Raw genomic sequence first — 25808 nt, forward strand, 5'->3', positions numbered from 1 at the left:
AGGGCTATGAGCGACCAGATGGGTTTTAGTTGGGCGGGCGAACACTCGGCTCCCGTTGCCATTATTCCTATCTGTTTAGATTGGAATTTACATCCTTTTCTACCAGTACTTTCTCACTGTTGTTGAGTGTTCACCCAAAGTAATGCGACCTTCCATTATCTGATGGAAATCAAATACATCATCATTTCAAAATTATTTTATATTCTATTTTCTTTTTCTTTTTTTTTTATAATTATGAAAATCCACGCACAGAGGCTCAATTTCATTTCATTAAACATATTTTACTACTTACAGTTTGTCTTCAATTTCGTGCAGTTTGTATGATCGTGGCCGGGGCTAAAATGGAAACAAAGGGTTAAAAAGGTAAATAAAATAACAGCATTGATTGTTAACAACAGAATGAATGTTGTTCATTACAGCTTTGGAAATATTCACAGCATTAATAAAACAAAAGTGACCAAAGCACCAAATGTAATTAATTTCTATCTTTAAACGTTGATTAATAATCTTCATTATGTTCGTTCGTACAATGCTTTATTAATTTACAGTTTTTATATTATGAATCATATAACACTAAAACATTTTTGAGATCTAAGCTTTGTGGTATCGTCTCTAGTTTAACCCATAAGTGCTCGCGTGGGGGTCTCCTGGACCCCCAACAATTTCCTTAGTGATTTTCTTGAAAATGGAGTTGGTTATACTGCTGCCACTTACAGCACCTTCCTGAGAATCATGAATATTTTGCCTTTTATTAATCACTGAGTCGAAAAGAAAGGTTATAAGGAATGTCTCTAGCAATTCTCACTGCAATATTTTAATTAACAGCTAAAAAAAAAAAAAAACAACAAAAGATATGGGGGTCTGTGGCACCCCCATGCGAGTACTTACGTTACAAAAATGGCGCGACTACTTACGGGTTAAGAACGTATTTCTCGTCTCGTAAGCAACACTACGTGTATTCAAAAGTGGTATAAACTTTGGTGGTTGTATCCCCTTGGTGAAATTCTGTGTATACTACTAGACTGGAGTATTAGCAGTTATCTGTTCTTTCGTTTAAGTGCAAAAAGTCGCTCGTTTCTCCTGTTGTTACGATATCGAACAACAGGAAACGAACACAAAATTATTTTTTACGTAGCTCAACCCTCAGAACACAAATAATTTTCATTTCACACAACACCAAAATAGGGTCATTTTTGTCCAATATATATTTCTCTGAACAAATTAAGCTGTTTTCCAGAATAAAATCAATAAATATCGTTGTTAAATAATTATTTGCATATTTATGTTGACTGGCCCATCACGTGCTGTTTCATTGATTGGATTAATATTTCTGCATTTCTGGTTCATTCTGTCAAGATTTTGTCGTTCTGAAAGTTAATTGAAATAATGTGGTAATTCAGGATAATCACTGCGTACAAATTATCGATTGGGATCAACAAGAAAGGTAAAGAGAAAAGAAACAGTACCACTTACACAGTGACACAGTACCTAGGTGTCAAGATTATTCAACGCAGCTATTTTACCTAAAGAAGAGTATTGACTTTTACGTCCTACTTTTTAAGACGTATGTGCTAATATATTTTGTCTGTCTGTAAAGCCTCTCTTGTGTGAATGATTTTACGGCGACATTTTTCCGTCTAACTTTCCTCATGTTCTCGATGTGAAGTTACGAAGAAGTCGTAGCAGTTAAGAATGCAAGAAGGAATAAAGCTAAACTTCTAAATAGACCCAGAAATGCATATTTGACCTCCTTTGAAACTGTTTTTGTGTATAAACTCGTACGAACAGACGGATTCATATGATTCCCTCCTCCTAACTCTGTCGTTCTCATCAGTGTTTGGTTGAGTGTACTTCTACACCTGACAATTTGTTGTAAAATATTTTGCGTACGACAAATGTATATAATTTGGGCGTAGGCATAGCTTTCCTTTTTTTCTTTTGTGAATCTTTCACATAAACAAAACACGCACATACACATGCACGAACATCAGTGTTTACTGTGGAATATTATTATGTGAAACAACTTAAACGTTTCTTCTGCGAAACTCGCAAATGGTGGATATTTTGTTTTTATATTCCTTATTCAACTGTTGAATAAACAAGAAGAAAAAAATACTTTCGTTGACATTAAAACTTTCGTTGTAAAATTATGTGCTTCAGATTTTCCGTAGAATAAATAAATTTATTTATTTTTTTATTGTGTAAGTCAAAGGGAATATTCTGTTAGAATGGGGAAATAATGTTGAATTCTTTCTGCCATCATTAAATGAATGAGGATTTAGTTCAAAACGAACGTCGTCATCGAATATAAGAATTTCAATGGAGAAATAAGATAAACCAGTATGTAAAATCAAAGCAATCAGGGTCTAAAGCTGAATGGTAGTCATCAGGTTATGGCGTATGCTGATGATGTAAATATAATAGGGGATAATAGGAGAACAATAGAAAGAAATGCAGATATCTTATTAAACGCTTGCAGGGACGTTGGTTCAGAAGTAAATACAGAGAAAACTAAATACGTGGAAGTTCGTCGCGATTGTAATACTACAAATTATGGATGCGTTAAAATATCAAATAATACTTCCTATAAAGTGGATACTTTCAAATATCTAGGATCAATATTAACAGACCAAAACTATATTCACGAAGAAATTAAATATCGAATAAAATCAGGGAATTCGTGTTCTTATTTATTTCAAAATGTTTTGTCATCGCTAATCTATCGAGTAATTTGAAGTTTAAAATATATAAAACTATAATCATGCCTGTTATTCTGTATAGTTGCGAAACATGCTTGCTTACTCTGAGAGAAGAATGTAGACTGAAAGTATTTGACAACAAGATCCTGAAACGAATATTTGGACCCAAGAGGAACGGGAATGGGAAAAGGCAGAAACTTCATAACGAGGAACTACATAACATATACAGTTTACCAAATATTGTTAGGATCGTCAAATCTAGAAGGCTCGGGTGGGCAGATCATGTAGCCAGAATGAAAGAAAGTAGGAACACTTTCAAAGTTTTATTAAAAAAAATTAAGCCTAATCGGAAGACGGCCATTAGGAAGACCTACATGCAGATGAAAGGACAATATTAAGATGGATCTCACAGAAATACGAATACAAAGTAGATACTGGGTCCAGCTGGCTAAGGATAGAAGTCAGTGGACTTTTGTGAACGCGGCATTGAACTTTGGGTTCCATAGGCCATAGAGTTAGTTAGTACGTATATACAAATACTGTTACATTTATCAACATCAGTGTGTAGTAGTAGTGGTATTCGATGAACGATGTTCACTGTAATGTTTCCTTACACAGTAGTTTAGAACAGTGATTTTCAACCGCTATGTCGCGACAGAGTGGTACGTAATGCAATCCCATACGGTGTGTCGCGAAATTTTAGAATGTAAAAATCATGAAGCTTTTAATCAATTTTAAGACAAACTGTACCGGTCAACGCTTCCAGTGACAGCACTAATGGCCAGTACTAATAAAGTCTTTATTTTGTAGAAATCTATTGTGTTACATTATTATAATTTATATTGATAAAAAGCAAACAAGTATGTCGGAATTTCATGGACGTTTAGTAAAATGTACAAGTGTTAAACCGCTGGTTGAACATATAGCCTATTCCTCTATTACAATAAATACAGAAATTAAAGAAAAAAGATTAAAGAAAAAATATCCAGCTTAGTGTTTAACAGGTATGTTTTGTACGATAATTGCAAGTGAGTGGTAATGGAAAAATAGATGGAATGAAGAGAATGGGAAGAAATAGTAATGGATAAGTTGATGGGATGAAAGAGCCATGAATGAATTGGTGGAATGAAAAAAGTAGGAAGAAATAATAATGGACGAATTGGTGAAATAAACAGAACTTCGAGGGAGAAAACACTGGATATTGGCTATGATAAACTCAATTGCCTTGGGATTGCACCATTAATCCCTCATAGCAGAGCTGAGACTCCTATCAGTAAGCCACTGTTTTCTTCTAACATAACAAAAGAAAATATAATCAAGTTATTAGTTTACGTCCCACAATTATGCCTTGTAGGTTTAAGGTAACAAACAATTAATGAAAGTGTTTCATTATGGAAGAATTCATTTGTTGGCAGAATTACTAAAGCCAAACTTGCATGATTAACATCGAAAAAAAGTACAAAGCAGACCGGTAGCCAGCCAGTGTTGCCAAATTGGGGGAAAAGTCGCTAAATCTAGGGGATTCGCCTTCCAGAATAGCGACAAAAAATAATTTTTCCGATTAGCGACTTTTTTGGTGATTTTGAAATGACGATTTGGTGACTTACAAATTCAGCGACTTTTGCGCTGCGACCAACTTGTACTAAAATAAGTAACTATTAACTCGAATCAGTTCAGATGTATGAATATTTTTCTTTTGCTTATTTGAATCAGTTCAGATGTTGACGAGCTGGGAAAGTAGGCTACGTAACATTTATCTCTATATTCCCGCTTTGATTGCTGTTATCTCTTATTTTCTAACGGGGACCAACTCCAGCTTTTAATGTCCTTTAGTTTACAGAACTTCCGTTTAGAGGGACAAATAATACATTAACGATAGCAAACAGATTATCTGTAGAAGCGTGAATAAATTGAAGTAAGATTTTTTCTAGACCTTTAATTTTGTTCGTTTCTCTAAACTCACTTTTGATTTCGTTGAAGCAAAATTGATCATAAAGTTAAAAATATATAAAAGTGAAATTATTGTTAGTTATACAATGAATCATTTCATATACACCGTAGATAGTACTACGACTTGAATTTATCACGTATCTATATATAGGGTAAAGGCACCGAATATGGAATACTTTTTGTTTCTTCTTTATTTCTCAGAAATGCGTACTCCAGAATAAAAATATTATACATCATACTACTTGTGGTACCTTTGCAAAACAAAATACAAGTATGAAAGTTTGTTCCTCATTAATGATTTTTTACAATATTACAAAATTGAAAGAAACTCAATTTCCCATATTAGGCACACCCCGCTCCTAATATGGAACACTATTAGTCAACCAGCGAACGAGTGCGGGCGGCCGATTTTGGAACTAAAATACAAACAACAGTGTTTCTAACCGGATCACTTGTAATTAATCTATCACAGTTGTTTTTGCCCTGTTCATAATAAACCACTTCACGCATATGTTCAAGTTAAGACAAACACAATTTCAAAAGTTATGGAAGTTATTTTCAGAACATTTTAAGGGACTGAAAAAAAAAACACGCACCCTCCATATTATTATGACAATAACTTGTGAATAAACTAACCTCAGTGTTGTTGTACAAAGGAACACTGAGAACTTCGTAGCATTAGAGTGTAAGGAATTCCTAATTCATCTGTTAACGAAACCTCGAAGTTCATCTTTGTGAATCAAAGTTATACTTTGGCAACTGCGCTTTCATTGTTTAAAGCAAGTTCTATTGTGTAGTTTTGAGATAAGGCGTCTTCGAAATTGCTACCAATTTGGACCATGTGATCGATCGATTGACAGTACCTTCAGTAACAAATTTGCATTGAGATCATTTTCGGATGTGCTGCAAAAGACTGGTGAGATAGAAACTGATAATCTAACCGCCTCCGAAGGAGATTTGGATCCGCCCCTAATTAAGAAGGTAGATAAAGATAACTTTCTCTGATATCTAACCTGTCATTATTTAGCATGGTTTGGTAATTTAAAAATCCAGTATTTCTACCATATTTAAAAAAAAAATATTTAAAAGAAATAAACCCAATGTTACATTGAAGCGGTAGGGGAGCGAGTAAAATTTAAAGTGGGGAGCCTGACAATTGATTTCTTATAGCTCGTGAAATTCAGAAAAAATGAATTTCATATTAAAAAAGAAATACAAAATACATTTTCAGGGTAACTCTTACATTCATTATGTTATTATAAAGTTCATGGTACTTTTGAAATTGATTAGAGTGAATAGATATGTATTTAAGTAACAAAACCACTTGCGTAAGTTTTTCAAAATATCAAGTTAGAAGAACGAAGTTTGTCTTCCACTGTTATCTCATTGCTCAAAGATACCGGCGATGAAACAATTGGCCGGAAATCTACGTAGCACATTTTAGTACTTACACACGATTGATTACCTTTGTCTTTGAATTTCATATGTGCACACAGGATTTGTTAAACAAGACCGTACATCTGATATGTTTGAACTATATGCAACTTATGCTCACGGGCTAAACTCAGTCTTCTGAAGTCAATCGACAAATGATTACGTATTACAGACACAAAGACAACACTAGCCTCCCAAGTTTCAAAATTATATTGTGTATGAAAACAGATAATAGAATTAATTCTTTGTCACAAGAGACCTAGGGTCTGAAAGAAATTCAGAGGGAGTTCAAAGGGAATTTCTATACTCATAAATAAAAGTTGTGAATTTATTGTGTATTGAACCAATGATATTTATGCTTACATTACCCATACGCTGATGTTTTATCGATACTTTTATTTCACATTTACCAAAAGACTGGATTACGATTATAATCCTAAAAGAAAGATACATTGTAATCATGTTTTACAAAGCAATCCCGAAAGACAAGCTATCCAATCCCGTAGCCCTTTAAAAAATTAAGGAAAATTTCTTCTTCACTTCCTTTTCCCCCAAAGGGTTCACATTAATCGAAACAATGAAATGAAATTTCTTTAGTTTAACGTCCCGTGATTATGCTCTTTATGCTAGAGGAGACAGATGATTAATGAAAGTGAAACATTGTAAAATTAATTGTTGCGCTCTCACAGAACCACGTACAACAAAGACACATGCGCTAGCCAATAGACCAACGGAGAGAACTTCCACAGTTCTCGAGTGGAAACGTATCGGAATTCTTTCTTGGCTACAACTCAAGAAAATAATTTAGTTGTCAATCGATAGACCTACATTAAAACAAATACAAGCATCGCGAGCCTTAACTTGATTTAAACTTACAGTTACAAGATATTGCGCAAGTATCTAAGCTACCAACCCATAATTAATATTTTAGTCATTACATCTTATTACTGAGTTTTACAGGTTTCTACTGTTTTATAATGAAATCAAATAAAACGTAATCAATTTTTTAATATATAATCTGCTTAATACACGGTAGAAACTCACTTGTATGCTATCTTGTTCTTAAATTGTTAATTTCCATGCATATGCCATTATCCACAATCAGTGGCGTATTTACGATTTTCTTTCGGGGGGGGGCTTTGCTAACTTTCGGGGAGGGCTTTGCCTGAAAATGTGAAAATTCTGCAAGATATTTCATATACTTTACTATAGTGAGCAAGATTTCGGGGGGGGCTTAAGCCCGGAAGCCCCCCCTAAATACGCCACTGTCCACAATACATCTGCATTACTGCAGGGATAACCATTACTGCATTCAATAACAACTATATAATTTATGGAGTTCTTTATTAAGCGAAACAGATTAGGCTACTTATAACATGTAAACTGCAACTTTTGAAAATCGTTAGATACACTGCAGAGTGATGCTCTCCGTTCCCCTGTCCCACCGCGCTTACCTAGAAACTGATGTAAACACTACACTAGCGCCCTCCACGAAAAACCGCACTAATATCCTGGTCAGGTAATACCTGTTCTTAAAATGGAATACTAGAACAAAACATGCTCATTTGTCTACAATGCGATATTTGGATAATTCGAGGATGGGCACGATCCCTGCTCAGACCGCCTATCCTGGCACCGGCCTTTGGTGAAGTTTTCCCTGCTTTTCCTCAGTATCATTAGGCGTATGCCGGGATGATACTTTTCCTTAGGCCAGGGTCGAGTCCTTTCCAATTCGTAGACTTAACTTAAAGGCCGATGTGATCTCGGAGTTGGAGGCCCGAACACTTCCTTTGTTCCTTTCCTTAAGCTAATAAATGTATTTATTTGTTTCTTTAAGAGTAGTAGTTATTATAATTAGGAGTATTCCATATTAGGATTCTGCTAGTATTCCATATTAGGAAAATCGCCATTTTGGATAGTTCTCTTCCTACACACGCTTGTGTGATTCTCTGTGTACTGAATCTTTATGCCTTTATGGTACACTATATATGTAATCTAAATATCACAAACTCAACAATAATACATAACTCTTTGCGTACATTCAGCAGTCTGGAAAGATACGTTCGAAAAACTCAAGTTCTTCAGAAAAATATTCTGCAACAAAACAAAATGGCTTGTTATCGTTCGGCAGCAAACCACTCATGCGCAGACTGAGGGTGTCACTGTGTACAAGTTTACGTACAGTCCACTCAGTGGCAGAACATAGCAGACAAAATAATCTGGTATTTCATATTAGGAACGTATTCCATATATGGTGCACCCACCCTATATATAAGAGGCAAAATTCCACGATTTTTTTTAGCGACTTTTCACCCAAAATTGGAGTCATTTCGTCTTCTATTTAGCGACTTTTTGTATCGATTTGTTGGCAACACTGTAGCCAGCCCAAAAATGTAGGGGAAGGGGGTGAAGTTAGGGGGCCCGATCCAACCATATTATAGTTCATTTGCAAGCCTACCTTGGAAATTTTAGGGGGCCCGCAAAAATTTAGGGGAGCCGGCCCCCCTAGACCCCCGTGGATACGGGTCTGGTACAAAGGAATTATCTAATTGTCCAAACATAGCTGTAGTAAATTGGTCAACAATTGAGACAAGTACAGTAAAAGTTTGAATAGTTAGACACTTACAATTCCTTCGAAAACAGTTCAATTTATAGAATTGTACAGATCATAGGCATTTTATTTATGGTAGCTATTGAAACATATTGTAGATTTTTCTATCGTGAAAACAAATAATTAAATTTAATAAATTTAATATTGTTTCCAAAGTCTTCCTTCCTCTTTATACAAAACCAACGGCGCCAATCTTCCCACTCTATACACATTCTCCTAAATTGTACTGGCATTCTTCCCTTAAAAGCAGTTACCCAGCTCTGAGAGGGTGTTCAGATTCAAGAGCTTACTAAACTATTACTAAGGCTCCTTAACTTGAGCACCATTTTCTTTCCGTATTGATGAAAACACTGTACACTACATACATTTTAAGTACTTAAAAATCTCTGTAAGTTGAACTGTTCTGGAAACAAACTGTAAGTGAAAAACTAAGAGTCTCGCTGTAACAACAAAAGATCTCGCGTCTCTATCTTCTCCTTTTCCTTGCTATTTACTTTATACACGTGGTCTTTATTTGTTTCTAATTTGGAAATAGATAAAACATCCTATTTAGAGATGGGCACGAGTCGACTCAAAGATAATTTTCTCGAGTCGAGTTCCGAACCGAGTCACCGGTTTGAGGTCGAGTTTCGAGTCGAGTCGAGTTTGAAAAATGGCTCGCTCGTTTAAACTCGTTTTGAAATCATTGCCTGATTAGACTGGAAAGCGGAAGCTATGAGAAATGTAAGCAGTAATGTGGAATATTTTTAGTCTTGCTCACTGCGAGGTAAGACACTGCTCGCATCTCACCTCGTCTCGATTAGCAAGACGGCAATGGATTTTTATAACGAGACAGCCTCAAATGTCGTGAGCACTAACATAAGTATATACTGTAGTTCTCACCACCAAGGCTGAGACCTGCACGGTGAAAGTTTTGAGCCGAAGCAGAAGCCCAACCCGTGTAGGGATGTTAACCGGCTTAGCTAGGTTCAACTGAGCGAACAGCTCGAGCCGGCTTGGTTGAGATGAGGCACCGACTCGGCTCAGGTGAGACATCGTCTCGAGCCGGCTCGGTTGGGGTGAGCCATCAGCTTAGTTTGTTTTTGCTCGTGTCGGTTTGGGTGGGTGAGCTGTTGGCTCGGCTCGATAGGGAATGAGCTGTGAGCCGAGCCGTTGAGAACCCTAAGCCCGGACCAAGCAGTTTTGAACATGTGTGGCCGGCGCCCTCTAACTTATAACGATTTTTGGTTCGAGCCCGGATACTTGCTCCGCCGGAACTCAAACCCAGAACCTCATGAACGATATCCTTGCCTCCTAGACTTCACGACTACCGAGGTCAGAAGTCCACTAGTTTTTAGTATTCAGATACAAAACACGTATCTTTCATGTTTATACACGGTGTTATAATAATAATAATAATAATAATAATAATAATAATAATTTTATAGTAGTATCATTGATAATAATTATATTGTCTATGTAGGATACTTGAAGAAAGTGCTTGAAACTACACACAGTATTTGGCTCGATTTGGCTTTTTTGGTTCGACTCGACTCGACTCGAAACTCGAGTCAAATTCGGGTCAAGTTCCGAGTCAAGTTGGATGAAATTTTTCGAGCCGAGTTCTCAAGTCGAGTTTTAATGAAAACTAGCTCGAACTCGCTCGTGCCCATCCCTAGTCCTATTAAGGAGTTTGTGAATTAAATATATAAATGAAATTTGGTGTTGCTGTCGCTTTGTTGCTTCAAATTTATATTTCTGATATATGTTAACTGATTTATTTTATTTTATTTATTTATTTATTTATTTATGCTTCTATCTTGCAGGGAGATTACATTTGGATTGAACCTGTCTCGGGACGGGAGTTCGATGTGGCGATCGGTGCAAGGGTAATCTCCGCAGAAGGAAGAAGGATACAAGTTATCGACGACGACGGAAAGGTAAGATAATTGTTTTATACCAGTATATTTCTTTTTAGTCTCGTACATGCTCATTTTTCCCTTTCTAGAAGAAAAAGTGACATTCAATCTTTTCTACCTCACGGCGTACTCGACTAATTTTAAAATTCGGCAGTATATTTAACTCATATACGAGTAATCCCAAAGTACTGAACATATACTTAAATGAGCATGTTGATAAATAAAATTGTATTAATGTTCATTGTGCAAGGTCTGTCCGAAAAGTAATGCTATATATTTTATTGTGTACCGATTGTATGTTGCAACGCAATCTATCCGCCGGGATTGATGCGGTGTAAGTCAGCTACCGAGTAAGTGCTTCGTCAGTTGTTCTCGGGCTCTCGGAGGTGAAGGACGGGCAATTTCGTAAACTTCTGTTTCGTTTCTTATATAAGTCACGATGCAGCGCTCACTGGAACAAATATACGCTATCAAGTTATTTACGAAACTCGGCAAGCCTGCAATGGAAATTTTTCCAATGGTTCAACAAGCCTTCGGGGATAAGTGTTTATCACAAAGACAAATCTACAGATGGCACAAGGCGTTTTTGGAGTGCTGTGAAGAGGTCAACGACGAAGGCCGCGCTGGACATCCGTCAACCTCCTCAAATGACGAAAATATGACTCGTGTGAAAGAACTTTTGCAAACAGACAATCAAATGAGTGTTCGTTTAGTGGCTGACATGTTAAATATTCCAAAACTATTGTCCACGAGATTGACCAGGGATTTGCACATGAAAAAAGTGCGCGAAGTTTGTTCCAACAATTTTGACCGAGGACCAAAAATCTCGCCGAGTGGAAATTTGTCAAGACATTTTGGAAATGTGTGAAAATGATTGTAATTTTTTAGACAATTTTATCACGGGTGATGAAATGTGAATATTCCAGCACAACCTCGAAACTAAGAGGCAAAGTGTCAAGTGGCACACGTCGGTGTCCCCCTTGATCCAAGAAGGCTCGAAAGAGTAAATCAAAGATCAAGACCATTCTCATTGTTTTTTGACATTAGGGGGATCATCTACCGTGAATTTTTACCTCCTGGAACAAGCATTAACTCTCAAGTATACGTAGAAGTCCTCAAAAGACTGAGAGCAAAGATCCGGCGAATCAGAGCAGATATCAGATTGGAAACTTCATTATGGCAACGCACCAACCAACCCAAAGCTACCTGACCAAATCTAACGTGGCAAGTCTGACCCATTTATGTTTCCCTGTTTGAAATCCCACCTGAATGGACATCGTTACAGAACAATTGACGGCGTGAAAGGAGCTTGTAGAATGACCTTAAACGCACTTCTTGAACAGACCCTTTACGATGCCTTTGCAGATTGGAAATTCCGCTGGCAAAGATGTATTGGTGTAGGAGGACAATATTTTGAAGAAGTGTCGAGTACAGGTATACTTCTTATTATTATTATGTAAATAAATGTGTTTCTTTTCATACTTATAGACTTGGTGACATTACTTTCTGGACAGAAGTTAACTTGCAGCTGCAGTAATAGCGGAATCAGGATTTCAGAGACAATCTGGGAAACAAACACTGGTTCTGTCGTGGAATAAAGAATCATCCATGCATCTGAACTGAAGAAAATCATGGAAAACAAGTTAGAATGACTTGCTCCAGGTTTCAATCTAAGAATTCTGCGATTACAAAACTAAGTCACCTTACGACTTCCTAAGTAATTATCACATAAAAAAATCAATATATACTTTTCGAACATGTAAATATCATACCAATCCGCCAGACAGAAAGAGAAAAACTGCATTTGTCATAGGAGTACATTTGATTTCATTCGCAACTAAAGGGTACAATGAGATATGATAAAAGTTTGAGAATCTGGGAACAACTGGTGAAAATTCTTATAGTCCGAGACAGTTTGAGCTATAATGAACAAACTTTGTGCGATGATAGCACTTAAACGCCATAACTTAGATGGTTTTGAAGTGAGATGGCTATAATGAGTGTTGGTTTTTTTCTTTTCTTTTAATAGATGCTGCTGGTACATTAGTTTTCACGTCCTGATAAAAGAATGCTCTAGATAGATGCTCATATTATAAATATTACCAATCAGTATTCCATTTGAAAAATTTTATTTGGAACAATAAATAATGGCTTAAAAATATTTTATAGGTAATTGAGAAGTGAAGGTAGGCTTCGCTTACGTACGTATCTTCAAATAACAGCACTACATTTAACACCAACAGACTGATATTTCTATTTTATTTACTAAATGGCGACTTTTGGAGGATACGCATAGACCTCATTCATGGAGATGTATAGTTTGTTCAACTGAAATATCCATTGTTATTGAATTACTTTCAAAACTTATCAACAGATTGTGATAAGCTCGTTCAGCGCAATTTTGCATTTTATATAGTGTCGCCATCAGGTTGTTAACCGTGGTGTCACTTAACATGGTGAAGATTTGTGTAACCTAATTCTAGACTGCGCGGGAGAAACAGTATGTCAAAAAAAAAAAAAGTTTCCAGGAGGTGATTTTTTATTTTATCTAGGATAAGAAAAAAAGAAATCACTTATATTAACAGTATCAAAACGCGATTATTCAATTCACGTTTAGAATTGAGTTATACCAAATTAACCGGAGATTGAGCATGACACATAAATCTCCAATTTTGACTTATCTCTTTTTGGCCAATTTCAGACTTATACTGTTTATCCCGTGTAGTATAGAATTATTAAGGGGAAACATGTCAGTTCAGGTGCATCACACTATCCTGAAATGTATACCACCTTGCATAAGAGATTTATAATATTGGTTGTAGAACGACAATTGGTATAATAAGATTTCCTTATAATAAACGGGAAACGTATCAGTGTGTCATTATGATTCCTAATAGTAAACAAACTCACTAGTAGATGTCGCTACCTGCATTATTGTTGTGTCGTGGGTAAGGAAGCTCTTGAATAATTCCATAAATCATATGGTGTAAAGTGTGAAGTGTTGGTGAGCAAACGTATAAATAAATAAATACATTTGTTAAATTTAAACAATTAGAACTTTTAATTCATCTGTTAACCAATAGTGTATGGCGACTCGAAGTCTTGGGTGCAAAAAGTAGTATCATTAAGCATGTATTTTTGTTTGGAGTAATGTACTCCAAACTAATTTTTGAGAGATTTTAAGTACCTATGTAGTAATATTAAAGTTATATATATAAAGCAAGGCTAATCGGATATGAAAAAAGAAAAGTTCAGTGACAATCTGTCGTCAACATTTCCTTACTATGACAAACGAGAGTTTTACGATTCAGAGATGTATGTAAAGGAAATCTCTACACTGATTACGTGAGAGTAATGATCACAACGAGGATGTTATTTTTCTTGGGATCTATTTTATATTCAGAAAGCAATTTCTCACTTCTACAAAGTAATGCAAAATAACTAAGCAGTATTTCATAAAGTTTTATTTCGCTGCTGCCGTTTTGCGTCCCTTGGGGTTTTGGTAGTGTACGAATTGATTCCCGCACTCGACAAGCTTGTCTAAGGATAACATCCGAGTTGATTCCCAACACTACGAACCCTCACTGTCCGTGTTGATTCCCGGGCTGCTTTCACACAGTTCCTGAAGGTATCGCTACTCACTTGCGAGAAACCAGTTCATTGTATGCCAGCGATGGAGTTTGAAGTGATGCCAAGTGAAAAGGGCAAGCAACTGTTGGTGATAGATGGTTACAAATTTTGTTTCCATAAGTGTCTCGTCGGTGGGGTTGAGAGATATAAATGTACGAGAAGAACATGTAAGTGTTTTGTAATCCTAAACTCTTTAAATTGTTTTGTTTGCTCACAATTAGATCATAATCATGAAAAAGATAACTCTGGTACATTAAACCGGCAAAGACTTATGTAGTAATTCAGTGAAAAGGAAGGCGGAAGAAAATTTGTGTGAGTGCCCGTCGAAACTTATACGCATCGAGTTAGCTAATAGTGATATCGACACACTCACAACATGTGATTTAGTTCGAACTAGGAAAAATATTAATGCTGCTCGCTCACGCAAGCTTCCGAAGTTGCCTAATAACTTAAAAGAACTGCTCGAAGCCCTAGAGAAAAGTATTTTCAACACAAAAAGGGGCGAAAACCTTTTGTTTGTGAACGACTCAGAAAAGAATATTGTTGATTTCTCGTGTGAAACTAATTTGGATTTTCTTAAGAATTCGAAAACTTGATATGTAGATAGGACTTGCAAGAGCTGCCCTAAGCTGTTTCACCAAATATTTATAATTCACGGTGTAAATTAAAAAAAAAACTATTGTTTTTTTTTCTTTTCCCAAACAAAACCTCTAAAACATACAAGGAAGCTTTGTGCTTATTTAAAAATATCACCAATCCAGACATTATATACATTGACTTTGAGACCGCAATCTGCCAAGCAATTGCTTACGTTTGGCCCCAAACGACTATAAAGGGCTATAGATTCCATCTCGGTCAGTCATGGTGGAGAAAAATTCAATGCTTGCGACTGTCAAATGATTTTAAATCAAAAGACTCTGAACTAGGAGTACTTCTCAAAACCTTGTTTGGACTTCCTCTTCTCCCACCAGGTCAAATTGAAGACTGCTTCGTAGAAGATCAAATGTCCCGCAAACCTATACATGAAAAACTGGATGACTTTTTTGATTATTTACTTGAGACCTATATTCTCGCAAACAGCGACTTCCCACCCATAATGTGGGCCGACTTTAATATTAGTTCTGAACGTACTACAAAGTGTTGCGAAGCATTCCACTGTAAACTAAACACTCAATTTTACTCTCCCCATCCAAACATTTTCCACCTGATAGAAACATTGAAGGGTGTTCAGACTGAAAATTATTGAAACTTATGTTAAAATGAAAAGCAATAAGAAGACCAGTTAAAAAAAAAAAAAAAAAAAAAAAAAAAAAAATGCGGGACAAACAGAACTATATAGAAGAACAAATGATTAAACTAACAGAGTCTACCATTACCCGTTATGAATATCTTCGGAAAATCTGTTACAAGTTTCTCCCATGTATATAATTCAATTACTTATTATTGATAGTCGCAACTTAGAACGTAAATTATGGGAGTAACAATAAAAAAAATAATAAAAATGTGTAATGCATGTGAAATAATGTTTCTTAATAGGTGTTTAGTGTTTAGTGAATGAGTGAGTTCAGTGATTGAAAATATTTTAGTGGTGTGCTTAGTGATGCAAATGAAGTTGACATATTTACTCCAGCGTCCTCCAAGAAGCAGAAATGGTGAGTCAAAAGTAATTTTCTTCTTTTTCTGTAGTTTGTTCACTGTATAAAATTTCTCAAATTTATATTGCAACTTGCGTCTGGCAAGTGAGTTATTCAAAAGTTGAAAGTTGGAATTATTTAGAATAGTTTGCTTAACTACAACTTCACAAGCAACCAATATGTGATTGGCACACGTGAATCAGAACGGTATGCGAAATCGGAATCACACGGTATGGGAATCTACTCGTACGCTAAGGGTAAATACGCACTCACCAGATGGGAATCAACTCGTACGCTAGGGGTAAATCCACTGTCAGCTAATGGGAATCAACTCGTCCGTTTCGGAATCAATTCGGTATCAACCTTTTATTTAATTTATATTTCAATAATTGCATAAAATTTATCTTTATGCATTCTGATGATAAAATTTAATATCGTGGTTATTATTTTTATTTTAGATTTATTATTTTTAGTTTAGTTATCTACTACCATTAGATATATGAGTATTTGAATTTAATTGAATTCATTAAAAAGCAAGCCAATTATGTCCACACACACACACACACACACACATATATATATATATATATATATATATATATATATATACAAAGTAAAATTAGTGTGTGCATTTATGTTTAAAACTGTGATCCATATTCAATATTTTACATTATTAGGTATGCTGCTTTAAACAAGTAATGATTCAAGCATGAGCATAATACGTTTCCTGGAGCAAGTTTGAAACTAAGAAAGGAAAAAAATGTTAATATTTATAATCTCTCTGCTGAAAAATAGTTGATTAAGAAATAAAAGAGCGAGGATATTTGTGAATGAAGAATTTTTATAAAGTGTGCTACTGTTTCTAAAGTAAAATAGCGAAAGTCCTCGTGATAACTCCATCCTAAATTTAACAAAATGAATAATAATAAACAAAGATAATATCAAATATGCTAAAGATAATCCGAAATTGAGAAAAAGCTTTTTTCTGATTTATGGAAAATTGCAAAAGATTTCCGAGCTGTAGCTTATAAACGTTACTTATTACCTCGTATTTTTGTAATACTGGTTCTTGAAATGCTGTCAATGAAAGAAAGGGAAGAGCCTGATTCAACAATAATAAAAAAAAATAATAATGGAAAAATTATTTAATCAGTATTTTCAAACCAAGATGGCGGAATCACAGTGTGGATATGTAAACCTGTAGTTGAGGGTTGAGGCACTTCAGTCGTAACCAGTTAACCATTGGGTCGGAAACAATGATCAATAATAATAATAATAATAATAATAATAATAATAATAATAATAATAATAATAATAATAATAATAATAATAGAGAAATAGAAGATCAATCAAAATAATTTATTGATGCCACTTTGACGAAATGTATCTTTTTTTTTTTAAATATTTTAAATTAAGGCATATTTGATCGGCAAGCATATGCTTCTGCAATTAGAATTTTTTCACCATCACCGATTAACTTATTTAACGTTGTCAACCCATCAAAACTAATGAAATGTTTCAATAAGACTTTAGTATGAAGATATGTTTTTCCTGGATATTGTATACAATTTATTTCTAATAGTTAACTAGATGGATAGATAGATATAGATAGGTAGATAAGAAACACCTGAAAGCAAGTTAAACAACTGCAGTGGGGACCAGTTAATATTCTTAAGTAACAACTGGTCTGTACACACAGTCTTTAATTAGCAAGACTATACTTTCTGAAACACAAGGGTAATCTTCATCGAAAGCACGATTATCAGCGCAGTAGTGTAAAGTTCAATTTTTTTTTTCAATATTTAAGGAGTACAGTCATGTTGAAAAGAAACTAACCATTTTTCTTGCTTTATAAAGCCCTAAGCTCTACCTGCTACTACCTCTCTTGTTTTTATTTTCAAAACTATATGGAATTCTAGGCATTTACAATATCCTACCTGTGGACTACTTTAAAAGACATATGGTTAAGTAATATTTTTGTGTTTATCTTAACTGTACATTTCTCAGTATCCTCTGTCGTAATAATGTCATTCAATGAAATACCAACTAATTGATCAATTTTTTTCAGGAACAATGGCTGACACCAGAGCGACGTATCAAGGCTATGCACCCAACCTCGGTGCAGGGGGTGGAGGATATGATTTCCCTAGGTGACCTTCATGAGGCTGGGATTCTTCGGAACCTTCTTATTCGATATAATGAGAATCTTATTTATGTAAGTTGTAATAAATTTATCATAAAATGGAATTTATGGCACGATTAAAACTTTAATAATCCATTATGATGCCCTTGATTTGTGCTAGAATTTAACAATATAAATTTAATTTACATTACAATACAGTAATGTAAATGTAATTTACATTAACATTACAGTAAGTTGTTGTTGAAGCTTATTATATATTTACGTTTAATGTTGTTATCTAGAGTTGCAATACCGTCTTCTCTTCATCTGATAACACTTTTCAGTATATAATATTAACTTTTGTGACACACGCATCACTGACAAACTTCTCATAGTATTGTATTATAAAGTACTCATTTCATTATAAATTACAAAATTAAGACGAAAAAAATTTCAAAATCCACAAGAGTTGTTTTATCGATTTCAGTTTTAAACTAAAATGAATGTCTTAAATACATGAAGATATTTTTATTTACGTTTAAGGAATAAAAATCACTGTCATTTGTTTAGTAGTTATTTATGTTCTACAATATATGCCATAAGGATGACAAATACGTTATTTAGATAACATGATTGATTTATACAATAATTTAAAACATCAACTTGACTTCCCAATGATACCGTATTTTTTCTTTAATTATGCTAAGTTATTCCTCCTAAGTTCAAAACTCGCATTTTTTTGTCCTAAATTCAGAACTTGACTTGAGTAGATGGTAGAACAGCATGCTCAGGGATTACTAGTGGTCTGGTTAAAATTAAATTAAAATTTGAAATAAGAGAGATTTTACTTTAATATTTTTGTTTTCAATTGTAACTTTTTAAATTCTGTGCTTTAATCAGTTTTTAAAGATTATATCTGTAATTTTTCGTGTTTTTTCTTTCTTCTTATGTTACATTTAGAGAAGAACTTAGTGGAATGTTATGCTACTTCAATAAAGACATTTCAAGTTAGACGAGTTGTATTTTGTTATATTAACATAGAACTTCAGGGTAGTCGAAAACTACCACAAATGCTGCGTGTAGATATTGTCACTAGTTCGATCTCTGATCAAAACACTTAGTAGTTAGTTAGGATTCCTTTAAAATTTCATGTCTTACATGAATGGAATTAAATTCTATAGAAATAAACAGTAATGTAAATAAGGTCGATCAACTATCCAGGGTGTTTCAAAACAACATCGACAACGTTTGGGAGGTGATTCCTGACACCAAGATAAGAAGAAAATATAGACCAGCTTGACTGCACAAATGCTTCCTTTCGGAGTTACAGGTTGCCGAAAACATGTAAAAATGAACTTTAAAGGTCCATAGCCCCAAAACTATGGGACCTACCGTAGTCAGGTCAAGACTTCACTTAGAAAATAGTATGTTCCTATCCAAAGATCTAAGTTTCAGAATCCTGTGGTACTTCCGCAACAATTTTTATAGAGGTAGTTGGAGAGTACTTCAAATGATATGCCCATAACCAAACTCTCTCAATAAAAATCTTGGTGTCAGGAATCACCTCCCAAACATTGTCGGTGTTGTTTTGAAATACTCTGTATAGGAATGTCTCAAATATACTTTCTGATTTATAAAATTAAAGTTAACAATATATCATACACTAATTTTAAAATTATCTGTACACATATTTATTTGCATTAAAGTTCAAACCATGATTTTTTCATCCTTACTTAAGAAAAATCACACTATTATTGTAAAAACAAGACGTCTCAGTCTATTAGTCACGTTAATTCCTAATAACTCACGGTCAGACTAATAAGTATCGCTAGCTGCGCTGGCGCCAAGAGATGTTGCTAGTATGCAAGCAACTTGCAGACTTGTATGGAGAGGAACAAGTAACTTTCTTGAATATATTTCATTTAAAGCACTGAGACTCATCAGGAAGTAAAAAATTATAGTTAAAATAAATGACTTTATTTATGTACACTGGACGAAGTACTGGAATTTAGAACATTGCCATATCTAAAGTAAGAAAATTATTTGAATTTCGGTACAAGATGATGAACATTTTAGCGGTTTTCATTCAAAACGAAATTTGCCAAGTTTGCAGTCTTTTATATTCTCATAGGAATGAAAATACCGACGTTTTTCAATAGTCTCTGTATGTACAGTGTAGATATAAAATAGAGCACGTTTTTTAAATTTGCATATAAATTTTACTCCATTTGACTGCGATATTGTGCACAATTGTTATCAAAAGTATTCACTCATTAGTAAAGATTATGCATTGCATTGGCGTCTTAACAGTATTTTCTAAGCAAAATTCGTATACTGTATTTACTCGAATATAAACTTTTTCTTTCCAAAATATAGGCTAAAATTCTTGAGGGTCATTTATGATCATTTACTACGTTTTGGACAAATGGCAGAAACGCCTTTAGGTATCAGTAGATGCTTTCTAAACTGTTGTTTATAATAAATCATAATCAATAACTGATATGAAAATTTTGACTGCGTAAAGTTTCGTTTTCGATTGTTTAAGTTTTCAGATCATAATTTTCCAGTAAATAAGCATAATATTTTCCAGAATGGATAGAGCTATTACCAGTATTTCTATTTGGAAGTATATTTATAAGAAGTCACTGGTTTTGCAGCCAATGATGAATGACTATGTCTTCTTAAAATGTATTCTCGAAACCAAAACAAATTTTTAAGGGACTCTTATATTCAAAGGCTGCTTATATCTGAGTAAATACGGTATGTATTTTCCAAAATAAGTATATAGAAACAGGAAGAAAATAGTTTCTTGAAGATTCTTTGAAGTCTATTGTATCAAATTAAATTTCCTGAAGATTGTTGTAAGTTTGTGTATGAAATTCAATTCGAATGAACTAGGGTTTCTCAGCCTGAAAGTCTGGACCCCTAAAGGGTCGCGAAAGAAATACATGGGCGCGCGAAGGACTGTGACAAGGAAAAACATAATTAGATCTAGTAGTGAAAGAATATTTGGAATTTATATTGGAATATTTTAATATATATGTTTTATTTTATTTCCATGTTTACTGTCAATTACAGGAGAGAATATTAAGGAAACATTTAAAACAAAGAATCTTTGAAAAAAAAAACAATTGGAACAAAAGAAGAATAAGACTAGTGAAAAACTAATATTGAAATACAACTCAAGATGAAGGCTAGTTCGAAACCTGAGCCTGATGTAATTTCATTAGGTTTCACAAGCGATAAGCAGCAACAATCAAAAAGTTCATTACAAGCCAGAAATTACTTCTGGGGGTCACTTGTAATAAGATAAGATCAAAGAAGAGTCGTGATACGAAATAGGTTGAGAAACAGTGGAATAGGTTTTTAGTATCTGTTCTGGTTTTTAGTGTAAATTTATTAGTGTTTAGAGTTAGCTATAATGTGTATCAATATTATTTTCTTCGTAGACATACACCGGTTCGATTTTGGTGGCTGTTAATCCATACCAAATACTGCCCATTTATACGGCCGAGCAAATTAAACTTTACAAAGATAGGAAAATAGGAGAACTACCACCGCACATATTTGCCATTGGAGACAATAGTTACACTCATATGAAACGATATGGAGCAGATCAGTGTATAGTAATAAGGTAAGTTTATTAAGCTAGAGCTAAATTGGTTTTTAAAATAATTAACTTACAAGCCAATTAATGTTTAGCAGTAACGTTAACTCCAGTAATTTTCTTCCTTATACTGAAAAGAATGTCCTTCTTCACTACATGAGAGTAATTTAGATAAAAATGTTACTTGAATTAATACAGGGTGTTACATAATGGGTCACAATATTTTGTGAACAGATTCCTCACATCAAAATAAGAAAAAAAAAGTTCATATGAACCTGTGTTCAAAAGTGGAAAGTTTCGGAGTTATAGGGTGCCGAAAACGTGAAATAAGTGAACTTTAAAAGTTCATAGCTCCACTACTATGGGAGACCCATCGTAGTCGGGTCAAGACATCACTGAGGAACTGGTATGTGAACTATCCAAATACTCCATCTTTTAGAACCTCCAGTACTTGCACAATCATTTTTTAGAGGCTATCTGGGAGTACTTGATCACTCTCCACCTACCTCTCTAATAAAAATTGGTGTGCAAGTACTGGAGCATTCTTAAACAAGGATATTTGGATAGTTTACATACCAGTTCCTGAAGTGATGTCTTGACCCGACTACGATTGTCCCGTAGTAGTGTAGCTAGGAACTTTTAAAGTTAACTTATTTCACGTTCTCGGCACCCTATAACTCCGAAACTATTCATTTTTGAACACAGGTCCATATGATTTTTTAAAATTATTTTGATGTGAGGAATTTGTTCCCAAAATATTGTGACACATTTATGTAACACCCTGTATACATTTCCAGACCATATTCTTCGAATTGATATACTTCTCGGCCTATATCTCGGGATAAGCTTTAATTTCCTTTACGAGCAACCTCTATTTTTCTTAGCGCTAGTTAGTTATTTCCATTTCTTTACTTTTATTCGCTTTAAATCCTCCATAATGTCATTTATTCACTTCTTGAGAGATTATCATCCGCTCTCAATAACTTTTCAATTTCTCTCCTGCAAAATGGTATTTGTCCTCAATATTATCTTCAATATTGCCTGTTTCACGTGTTCTAGCCATTCAATTGTTTGATATCTGATTAAACGTATAATGTTCTGTCCTGTAATTATCACTTCTAGCTTTTCATTATATCTTCCTCTATGTATTTCTTTTACTGATTTGTCCATAGAACATGCACGATATTGTATTTTCTGTTCTAAAATCATTTTTATTCGTTGTTATAGGTTTATGCCTCATTATATATGATAAGAAGGCTTTCCAGTATCTTATGTACCTGCAGTTTCGTATTTCTTGATATGGCTTAACTTTTGTATATATGGGTATTAACGAAATATATCTTACTTCCTGCTTGTATTTTGTCGTGTATGTGCACAGTATATCCTATGCTAAAATTACACAGCTTTCTTTTTGCTTCAGAGGTCGATATTATAAATTTTCTTTTATTTTGATTTGCTATTAATCCCATTTCCTTTGTCTCTCTTTCCAACTGTTCGAATTATTGTTCAGTTTTGTTCTAATTTTTGCTACTGTTGGTGTGCGCATATCTAATTGGATTTAGTAAATATAGTACCTCGCTGGTCTTTTTTGTCTATTTTTATTAGTGTAATACTATTTTAAATAGAACAACTCTTATATTGGTGCCAAAACTCTTTGTAAGCTGGTCACCAATTCTGATTTTAGACTTTGATTTGATCATTGTCATTTCATCTAGGCTTTTTAGTTTTCTTGCTTTGCTCATTTTGTTCATATTCCTTTAATAGGATCTTTCTGTCTGTACTTTTAAATGCTTTTTTGTAGTTTACGAATAAAATATATACCCGTAAATCAGAATAATGTTCTTGGTCATTTATTTCATTATAAAGATTAGGTTGTTGGTATTTCTGTTTTGACAGTATCCACGTTGGTATTTTCACTCAGTTTCTCAATTTCATAATTTAGGTCTGTCTTGTACTATTCCTGAGGGAGATATAGTGGTTCGGAGGTAAAGTGCTCACCTGCAGTGTGAGAGACCAGACCATGTGAGTTAATATCAACAACATCGTGTACATGGATTTTCTCGAGTCTCGAGATTATTCCATTTCCTCTCAAATTCTCGTTCCACCAACACTTCCATAAACGTTCACTTTCATTAGTCAACCATTTTCTTTAGTCTCAAGGCCATAATCGTGAGAAGTTGATGGAAAGTAAAAAATTAATTACATTAGTTTTTGTACCGTTTCTCTCAGTATCTTGTATAATATATACTGTACAGTAATGTCAACGTCTGTAATTTTCACATACTGCTTTGTCTCCTTTCCGTTTAAATAAAGTAAATAATTCCAATTGTCCAACTATCAAGCATTCCTTTTGGTATTCATAGATTTATTATCAGTTTGCGCAACGTGCTAGTTATTATTTGCGCTCACTGATATATTTTTTCTTAATAGATAAAGTTTTAAATATTTGAAGATGAATATAAATTAGCAAATAACGCTCTGTTTTCCGCTTTTGTTGTGTGTAGTATACTTATAATCGTATTATTCCCTGTATCTATGTTTCCTAAATAAGTGAAACTGTGTCCACTCCAAATTCTGTTTATCCTACTTTCATTATTAGTACTTAATGAATTCTGCTACTTTATTCTTCTGACATTTTTCTGTGCATATGCATTACTTTATCTTTCTTTTCTGGTTAGTAATTGCACTCTTTCTTTGGTGCTCGTCTATTTCGTTTCTTTCTTCTGTACCTTGGATTTATTTTCTTTTGAATTTAATCATTCTACAAAGTTATTTACAAATGCGGTCACTTTTTTGTTGTTTTTTTAAAAATTTAATTTGAATTTTACCCTTTTTATTCTGGTATTGTTTCATTTTTGGTTGAATATTTCTTTCAATCTATCTGTTGCCCCATAAAATATATATCCTTTCATTTTGTTTACCTATTTGTTTTTCATTTTTATATTTACTTTGTTTTTCTGCATGCTGTATTAGATTGTCTCCTTAATTCTTGTTATTATGTAAAAAATTTCTTGGTCTCTCATTGTAGTTTTCTTTCCAGCATTATTTTACTTCTGTAAAGTGATTTGCACTCATCCTCAAGACAATTTTAATTTCTTACATTTTTCTTTCCTCTATTGCTTCTTTCGCTTCATATTTTAAGGTAGTTTCTATTAGTTGTCCCCATATTCTTTTGTATGTTCTTTCTCGTCGGCTTCCTTCAGTTCAAGTGCCCTTTTTTGTACTATATGTGTTACTATTACGATACAGTTTTGAATTTAATTGTGTTTCATTATTTGCCTTTTACATTTCAACTGTTTGTACCTTTCCTATTCCCTTTCAAACTATTGCTTTGAATAGATATAGTGGTCTAAATCACAGGTTGATCCTCTGCAGTTTCTAACTTCAATTACTAATATTGCGTACCGTGTATATGTTAGCAAATGCTTGCTTCGCTAACGTTACCTGATCTCTACATTTTCCATGTTTCTGTATGCAGTTTTCTAGATGGAAGTCTCTGTTAGCATTTTGCGTCGTATCTCAAAATGTTTTAAGGTTTTAACTGCTTTCATTTGTAACATCGTGAAGTGTAAGCATAAGCATTTTCGCCAGAATTTCCTATTATCAAATAATCTTAATTTTGGAAGCTTGTTAGTCCTCTCCGCGGGTCTAGTGGCTAGCGTGTGTGCCTTTGGTGCACGTAGTTCTGGGTTCGATTCCCGGTGAGAGAGCACATTTTTTTTTTCAATTATTCACTTTCCTCAATCATCTGTTTCCTTTCTCCTAGAAGGCATAACCGTGGGACATTAAACTAAAGAAAATCACTCCATTTTTGGAAGTTTGTTATGTATATTTTCCAGAGTTTCATATTTTGTGATGGTCTTCTTTTCCTTCGGTTTCAACGTGTACCTAAAACGTAATTCTTACTCGGAATATACTACGGTTGATGGATTCAAATTGTAGTAAACTATAAATTAGTCTTAATTCTTCTGTGATCGTGTGATCTTTCTCCCTGGCCCGTTCTTCTAATTCCATCGTATAGACTATGTAATTACATAAACACTATGTAATTGTGTTTGGCTATTCTCCCTGATCCATACCATCTTAGTTTTTCAAATGCTATTAAATTGACTTTGCACTTACACAATTGCTTCAGAAAATTTCATTTCTATTTCTGTGACCATCTGTTGATTTCGTCGTGGATCCTATATACATTCCATATGACCACAATCACACCGGAATCG

The 25808-nt window shown here is 34.2% G+C and overlaps 1 protein-coding gene across 2 annotated transcripts in view; it reads left to right on the forward strand.

Moving 5' to 3' along the window:
• ck (unconventional myosin-VIIa ck) overlaps positions 1 to 25808 on the forward strand; it is a 234346-nt gene that overhangs the window by 113592 nt on the left and 94946 nt on the right. For both annotated transcript variants that reach the window (XM_081769036.1, XM_081769038.1), the window contains exons 3-5: positions 10500 to 10613; positions 17925 to 18071; positions 21428 to 21612. In XM_081769036.1, the coding sequence (XP_081625162.1) occupies positions 10500 to 10613; positions 17925 to 18071; positions 21428 to 21612 (446 nt within the window). The remainder of the gene's footprint in view (positions 1 to 10499; positions 10614 to 17924; positions 18072 to 21427; positions 21613 to 25808) is intronic.

This window comes from Thermobia domestica, chromosome 8, assembly GCF_964235325.1.
Source record: "Thermobia domestica chromosome 8, izTheDome1.hap1.1, whole genome shotgun sequence".
Classification (NCBI taxonomy): domain Eukaryota; kingdom Metazoa; phylum Arthropoda; class Insecta; order Zygentoma; family Lepismatidae; genus Thermobia; species Thermobia domestica.